This window comes from Helianthus annuus, chromosome 3 (genome assembly GCF_002127325.2).
Source record: "Helianthus annuus cultivar XRQ/B chromosome 3, HanXRQr2.0-SUNRISE, whole genome shotgun sequence".
In the NCBI taxonomy this organism is placed as follows: domain Eukaryota; kingdom Viridiplantae; phylum Streptophyta; class Magnoliopsida; order Asterales; family Asteraceae; genus Helianthus; species Helianthus annuus.
This window is the reverse complement of record NC_035435.2, coordinates 71,940,273-71,949,278: the sequence shown is the minus strand read 5'-3', so window position 1 is coordinate 71,949,278 and position 9,006 is coordinate 71,940,273. Positions and strand designations below refer to the sequence as shown.

Below are 9,006 nucleotides of genomic sequence, written 5' to 3'. Positions count from 1 at the left end.
CCCATTGTTAAGGATAAATGTGAGAATCCCTCACCAATAGCATATACTTGTATGGGAAGCCCCCACTAGATGAACTTACACATTACTGTTATGAGCTTACTTTCTGTGAACTCGCTCAACTAGTTGTTGATTATTTGCTGCATGCCTTGCAGGACCTTAGGTATACTTGGAGCTTGCACCAGAGGAGAAGCGGGTCGTTGTGGACAAGGACACGTGAATGCCTATTAAACATTTTTACATTCACACATTGATACTTAGTTTTGGGTTTTACTTAAATGCTTCAGCTACATATACATTGTTTGGTTTTGAACATCAATTATGTCTATGATTATTATTAAATGCTATGTTTGATATAATTGGTGGCTTGATCCTGGTCATGTCACGCCTCCAAGCGGTGATACTCCGCGTGTGGATTTTGGGGGTGTGACAAAAATTTAAGGACATGTTTATAATTCAGTAACCAAGGTTATTGTCTTTTCACATTTTCAAAATTCTCATTTTAAGGTCAAAAGGGCATAATGGCCAACAATTAGGCATATAACGGAAACATGCAAAATGAATAGGATAACTAAGGATCCAAGTTGTATAACCTCAGAGGGTTATACTAACCTATAACATGGTCCTAAAGGAATCCTAAGGCATATCTAAACTAAGTTAAATCGGGTCAGAACTGAAAGTCAAAGCAAAAGTCAACTTTTGCGACTTTCGGTTCCGAACCGAGCCTAAACTTAGAATTGTCGGGTTGAACATGCTTAGACATGCTCAACTAATATTTACCAAGTTATTAAAGTGAGAAAACTGATTTTATGACTTCTATATTAATAGTTATGAATTTTATTTAAAACTAACCCGTTTGACTTTTATTTGACCCGACAATTTAACTAAGTAAACGTGGTAATAAGGAGGTGCCCTTTTGAGGGTTTAACAGCTACCTAATTACGGTCACGTAGCCATGTTCGCTGCGAACAATGGCTCAACCATTTAAAAGTCAAAGAGTATATCGAAAACGCTTGACTTTTCGGCTATAAACGCTAAACAATTAAATTAAGCACGAAATGACGCTTACAAGAGGTCCAATGGACAGAAGGAGGTTCTCAAGAAGCTCAAGATCCTCCAAGAATTTAGAGAGCAAGCAAAAATGATATGAGGTGCAAATGAAAGCTTAAGCTCAATGGGGTATTTATAGGATTTAGAGGACTGTTAAGATCGTTCCTCATTAAACGTGATTAAATCTGGACCGTACACATCTTACCCATGGTTTTTCAATAGAATTGATTAAAACCATGTGCACATAAGAAAACCCAGCTGTTGGATTGAATTAGCTGGTTTACTGATCTAGGGGCCTTACACGGCCCGCATAAGAGTCAAGGATACTCTACGCGGCCTGCCTAGCAGTCCAGAATTGCAACAGCACTTCCAGAAATTACAGAATTAGTCCCTGTGAGCATATAAGGTCACGTTTGGCATGTTTAGGGCCCGTTAAGCTATTTACAAGGCTCTACAATGAAGCCTAAACATAGGGAACATAAAACATGCTTGAAAACATGTCGGATGTCGGTTCGTTTGGTCGTACGGTTACGTTGTTCGTCTAATTACGACGAAACACGAACGGACGCGAAAACGATCCAAATTACGCGACGAGTGGAATTTTATCATGCCACGCACTAAAATAAAATATTTTAATGTTTACATAAATTGTTTGGATTTCCGGATATATACAGAACGTAAGATATGCGCGAAAATGCAAACTTGTGCACTTTTTGACGCTTTTAGTCCCTGTTGATCAAATAAGTTTATTTTTGCGCACCAAACACCTCTAATCCTATTTCTAAGCTATGTAAAGGATATTTAGGGCATGTTTAACTTATGATCATACTAGGTTATGGTCCCGTGTGTTACACGGGTTGATTAATGAAAACAATATAATTTATTATTTGTAAATACTTATTAATTTTAATCTACTCTTGATAGTTTTGATGGAACATATATAATAAATTCATCGGTTGTCATTAATAACATTGAATTTCAGGGGACAAACCTTTAATAACATTGAATTTCATGGGGATAAACCTCCTAAAATTATAAAATAAAAAACAAAGTCATCTAGATTCACACCAACAAAACTTGGGAAAGTTGAACTAAAGAAATGAATATTGGATTTTAATAATCTCAATTATTCGCCGTTGGTCGCTAACAGTTCCAATTTCAAAAATAACTACTGGTTGTCACAACTATTAACATCCAATGGACTCTGACTAACGAAAACCTAATGTTGTTAGTCTCTGATCGCCGGAAAAAGGTTCCTAAAGGTCCGATCTAAGGTCTGATCGCCAATATGTTAATAGTTGGGACGGACAGTGGTTATTTTTTAAGTTGAGACTGTTGGTGGCCAACGACGAATAGTTGTTATTATTGAAATCCAATATTCCCTAAAGAAACATGCAACTATTTTAAATTTTTTTTTACTCAGTTTTTCTATTTTGTGTGCGTTACTTATTCAAAAGAAAAGTTTTGGTATCAATACATGCATCTCAACCCAATGGAAAATGTCCCCATTTTATTTCTTTTATTATATAACCTCGTGTATTGTACGGGTTGAATAAATATAATTTTATTTACCAAATAATAAAAAAAGTTATATCTTTAAAAACCCTATGTATTATGCAGGTTGAATAAATGTAATTTTATATACCAAATAATAAAAAAGTTATATCACTAAAAAATCACTCGTGTATTGTACATGTTGAAGCAGGGTCTGAATAAATGTAATTTTGTATGTCAAATAATAAGTGTAAGTTTGTATATCTTTAAAAAGTCTCGTGTATTACACAGGTTGAATAAATGTACTTTTATATATTAAATAATAAAAAAAATTTATACCTTTAAAAATCACGTGTGTTGTACGTGTTGAATAAATAAAATTATATATATATATAAAAAAAGTTACATCTTTAAAAACCTGTGTCTTGCACAGTTTAAATAAATGTAATTTCATATACTAAATAATAAAAAAATTATCTTTAAAAAAACCCTGTGTATTGGACGTGTTGAATAAATTTAATTTTATATACCAAATAATAAAATGGATAAATATAAATGGAAAACAAAACAGTAAAAGATAAAAAGATAAAATTATTACATGTATTTTCATTTATATTTTTACATTAAAAATCTAAAAATTAGTAGATGCCATGAGTTACCTATGCTGATTTTATTATAATTCAATTTTATTAATTAATACCTATTATAAGTAAAGACAGGATAAATATAAATAGAACAAAAATAGTAAAATACAAAATTTATAGATTAAAATAATATATTCTTTATTTGAATCTTACTAACAAATATTATCTATATCTATTTATTTAGGATATATTCTTTATTTGAATCTTAATAACAAATATTATTTATATCAATTTGTTTAGGGCAAAAGATAAAAAGATAAAATTTATGGATTAAAATAATATATTTTTTATTTAAATCTTATTAACAAATATTATCTATATCTATTTATTTAGGCGGGAAAAAACTATTGAGATCACCTCATAGAGCGCCATGTGTACCCCATATGATTTACTTTATTATATGTATAGATTCCGGAAGGTTCAATATCATACGAATCGATAGACTTTTGTAGTTTGACGCAAATAGTCCCTCTAATGCGCAAACTTGCACATTACATTATTTAATAGCCTCAAAGCCTTATCTAATCCATATTAGGCATTCTTGGGAGTATTATTAAACATCACGATGCTTCGGGTTTGCTAAAAGGTGATTCAGAGGTATAATTAAACATATTGAAACTTTTAACCCCTTAAACTTATAAAGTTGCGCGTAACGTCACTTAAAGGCATAAAAACCTTAGACGGCCAATAATTGGCATTCCCGAGAGTATAATCAAATATCACACAGTTCCCGGTTTGTTAAAAGGTCACTCAGAGGTAAGAATTAACATGTTGACGCTTTTAACCCTTCATTGCGCAAACTTTCAATTAATTACGCAAACGGCTACACTCGATCAACAAGTGACTCATTTGTGAATATAATTACCACGTAATGTTATTCAGAGGCTTGTAACAAGCGTGTTAACATTTCCAGTCCTTCTATAATCAAAGTCTTTTTTATTTTTCACAAAATTAGTCCCTCAAATTCAACGTTTGACTTTATTAGGGTTTATTACACGTGCTAATACATCATTAGACGTGATTTTTCCGAGGTGTTACAGTACCTCTATCTTCAAACTTCAGAATGGGTACTTCGTTGCTAGTCTCTGGCCACTTATCGCTCATATGCGCCGCAACTAGTAAATTTTCACCAAAAATCCGATTCAGCGTCGCAGTAAGCTTCAAATACCAATCGGCTCCTTTGAGGATAGAAAGTTCCTCTTTCTCAATCGCATCTGGCTCGCGGAAGATCATCTCGGTCGGAATAACCTCTTCTCTGATGAAGAAGAACTTCATCTTCTAGTCATGAAAACTTTTTGGAGGATTTAGAAGAATCTTCTTAGCAGAACCCCGGTTGCCAAAGGAATAAAACCCGATATTCCTGATCAACTGGTAAAACACCTGGAACTTCTCGACCGAGGGTTCTATCCTATGAGATCGGCATAGGAACTCGAAGTGTCTCACCCTCACCATGTCGGGTGGACTCATCTGTGATATGTGAAAACCATAGTAATGAAGTGTATGTGCCATAAACTCCATGGCCGGAAGCCGAAAATTCCCTTTCAAAAATAAGTCTTCAAAAAGGGTTATATACCCCGGTGGTGCGTCGGCGGCAGTCTGACCCTGCCGGGGATATCGTGCATCCCATTCCGGTGGGAACCGGAACCCTCGAGTGATTTGTTCAAACAGTCCCTGATCCCACTTAAGGACAGGGACGGGACCTTCCTCCAGTTGCGTTTCTTCTTCAGCCATTTATATAAAAGTAACGAAAGTAAGATGAAGATCTTCTAAATTTCTAGAAAAGTTTGAAGATCACCTTCAAAAACTTGAAGATCTGCTGTAAAATCTTCGAAGATTTGAAGACTCGTTGAAGGTTAGAGAGAAAGCAGAAGAAGGAATTGTGCAACTCTCTCTCCTCTCGTCGAATATATATACTCATCGCATTTAATGCGATGGGTAAACATGCCGGGATCACCGCGCGCATAACCAATCAGCGGCTGCCACGTAGGGCGGGATTCTCGGAGTGACGGTTACCACGCGCGCGTGGGCCTCACTCGCCTGACGGAAAGCCGAATCGTCAGTAACTATATGATGATCGCCGTGTCAGCAGTCAACTCAAACATCGTCATCAACGACATTTGCATTAACCTGTCAGAATTCAAATTTCGAGAGTTTTCCCGCCGAAAGACACTACAACTTCATGCAAAAGTTAACTACAGGCGCGCCGCACTCATCATTTTCCAACGAGCCCGCGCGCTTACACTCAAAAGCAAATAACTGTCAACAGACAAATTTGGTAGTCGCGCCGTAGTAACTTATGAACACTTACACGCGCGCCACCTACCAAGGCCTAACAAGCACTTTTCAAAGTCAGCACACTTTCTTTTTTCTAAGTCTAGAGCTCCAACCATTTACTTCGAGAATGGAGCAGCAATGGACTGGGGGGACTTGAAAGGGGTATGGTTCCAAAAAGCCGCGCAAACCATTCAGGTCGTACGCCTCCTTACTCAGTTAAGCTGATCATTCTATAGACCTCGCGTGTGCTACTTAAGCAAAGCTGAGCCCTCGCGCGAGTCTAAGCAAGAAATAACATTAGTTTCACACTTAGTGTTCTGAATAAGAGCCTTCATCTCCTACAACCCTTGCGGGCTAGTTACGTGCACAACAAGGGTCGCGCAGTAGTTATGACGCAAGGCCACTTCAGAAAGTACCAAAGGTACGAGCGGCAGAAGAACGAGCCAATCAGCGTCCACCAGGCTGTGCTCTATCGTGCTCCACGATCGACTGACGTGTAGGAGACAGAGAGTACACAAGGACGCCTACGTGGCAACAATCAGGGGGCGGCGACAACTGCCCCACGATCTCCACTCACCTGCTAATGGCAGAGGGACAACAAGGCCGACAACTGGGACACGTGGCTCCAATCAAGGTGTGCCAGCACCGAAGATCTCTCTAGAAACCACTAACGGTCGATACCAGTAAGACAAGGAGGATATTCCTTGTTGTCGTCTTCCGGCCCAAGGCCCATCAGCCCATCTGCTCTTACACCTCTCCGGCTATAAATAGAGACCTCCATGCACAGGTTAAACATTCCATTCTCTCTACCCTCACTCTTAACTCACTTATTTCCTCAAAGCAGTTACTTATTCTCACGCCGGAGTCTGGTTAAAATGGATACCCCCATATTCCCCTCTTAACGAGCTAACGGTGTTGCTGTTTTGCAGGAAGAACGGATTATATCGGAGCTCAGGAAAGATTAAGAATAGTAACCCTCATGTTTGAAACATAAACCAAACTAATTAACCCCAAAATTAGTTCCGTGTTTCTTCACACATTGAAGCAATTGGATAGTAATTTCAAGATCACAATAGGATAAGTCAGCGCTTTAGTTTGAGCTGTAGGATATTTACAAATAGTAAAGAAAAATGAGATCATAAAGCATGCAAATTGGTTGTTTAGATAGGTAACATTGGGAATATTATTATTACAGTGAGGGCCAATCTATTTTTTCTAGAATCTTATAAAGCATGAAAACTGATTGTACAGCTAAATGCACCGAGGCAATTGCTAAATTAAATGATCTATATTAAAGAAATGTAGTTCTAGTTCAAAGGATGATGCAAAGGATGACGAGGGTGGAGAATGATTGTTGTTTTTGCGTAAAAACAAAGAAATATATTATTTTATAAAATTTTGGGAACTTTCTTCTTTTTTTTCCTTAGAACGTGGGAAACTTTCTACTAGCTGGATCTGGTTCCTTATTCCTCCAATTTCATGCTTTTCGTGTCCCCAATTCCATAAATACATATTATGTAGAAAATCATTGATTCCCTAATATTTTGTAAAACAATTACTTCGTGGTTTTAGAAAACAAATATAAAACATGTGTATCGGCAGCTCCAGTGTGTTGCTATATATATATATATATATATATATATATATATATATATATATATATATATATATATATATTAAATTTATAACAGTTGTCTAATGTCAATGGTTTATATCTTCAAAAACCATTTAACAAACTTATTCGTATGTTCATTTTAAACATGTACTTACAGATGTATACATGTGTTTAGGTAAACCTAAGAAGAGGATCATAAGTAGATTCTTTATTCATTACTCCATCAAACATGATTGATATTTGTGTTGATTATTTTCTATGGTATAGCTTTTAAGATTTTGGTTTAATTTTTAGAGTTTAGAAATTAGATTTTAGGGTTTAGATTTAGCATTTAGTTTTTTTAACTATGAGTTAGACTTTAGGGTTGAGGTTTTAGAGTTTAAGGTTTAGCTTCTAAGGTTTAATTAGGTTTTAGCGTTTATCTCTTAAGCTTTGGAAATTAAGGATTAATAGTAGTGTTTAGCGTTTATAATTTCTTAAGGTTTGGAAATTAAGGTTTAATAATAGTGAGATAGATTTTATTCAGTTTTGTCATAATTCATCCTCTATAAACCTATACACCTAAGTTAAAATAAACATAAATATAGTTAGTTCATTGTTTTTTATTTTTTATTATTTTTTAATTTTTATTATTTTTTTTAATTTCAGAAAAGATAAGTAGGAATTGCATGTGAGCCAATTTCATATATTCTGAAAAAGTTTAAGATTGTAAATAAATGATTTAGTTTATTATTTTTAAAAAAAGTTTAAGATTGTAAATAAATGATTTAGTTCATTATTAGTTCTAATAAACAAATATGTTATGCCTCAGAATATATAGAGTAGAATACTATATTTCGGATGGATATAAAAAAGTGAAACGTGTCTGCGTTTTAGAGATAGACATGGGGGACGAGCATGATAAATTGCTCCCCGTTGCGAATGTGGGTCGGATCATGAAACGGGTCCTACCACCCACAGCAAAAATCTCAAAAGAAGCCAAAGAAACCATACAAGAGTGTGCGTCAGAGTTCATTAGTTTTGTGACCGGTGAGGCATCTGACAAGTGTCAAAAGGAGAACCGCAAGACCGTGAATGGAGATGACATCTGTTGGGCTCTCGGGTCGCTAGGGTTTGATGACTACTCCCAGGCCATTGTTCGCTACTTGCATAAGCATAGAGAATTTGAGAGAGACCGAGCATCGGCAGCTGCCCACTTCAAACACTCACCAAAATAACGCTTGAGATCTACAAGCTTCTGCTTCAAACAGCTGATTGTCTAGATCAAAACTAGAGGAAAAAAAAGGGTAAACTTATCACACAAAACCTTAATTAATTATTTATACGTGTGTGTAACCCTTAACTGCTCATCTCCATTTTTGTACTCTAAATTTCTTTATTTGCAACTGTTGATTTTCCTGAACAAAAGAATCTAAAACTTTGATATACCATTGTTCATAGATAACCTATAGTTGTTTCTACCCTCTCTCTCTCTCTCTCTCTCTCTCTCTCTCTCTCTCTCTCTCTCTCTCTCTCTCTCTCTCTCTCTCTCTCTCTCTCTCTCTCTCTCTCTCTCTCCCTCTCTCCCTCTCTCTCTCTCTCCCTCTCTCTCCCTCTCTCTCTCTCTCCCTCCCTCTCCCTCTCTCTCCCTCTCTCTCTCTCTCTAAATGAAGACTCGTACTAAGAGGGTAAGTTGTGTCATTTTTCCTCCTTGACTTGTTAGTGTAACAAAAACTAAATTAAGTATATCTGATATAAAAATGAGATGAACTGATTTTGAGCCAATGTCCATTCAATGCTTTTATCTTACTCATTCCCGACCGAGACTACTGTTCTAAAGGGCATTCAAAATGGAAAGTATTACCACCAAAGTGACTGTTGTCATTAATTGTGGATTGGACGGCATGTGTTCCTTTGAATTGAACAAGTCTGAACCTGAATGATCATGATAGT

The 9,006-nt window shown here is 36.1% G+C and overlaps 1 protein-coding gene across 1 annotated transcript; it reads left to right on the top strand.

Moving 5' to 3' along the window:
• The first annotated feature begins 7,958 nt into the window (after nucleotides 1–7,958).
• LOC110931739 (nuclear transcription factor Y subunit B-5) lies at nucleotides 7,959–8,291 on the top strand. Its single transcript, XM_022175121.1, has one exon. It carries the CDS (start codon nucleotides 7,959–7,961, stop codon nucleotides 8,289–8,291), a length of 333 nt encoding a protein of 110 aa, XP_022030813.1.
• Nucleotides 8,292–9,006: the final 715 nt, after the last annotated feature.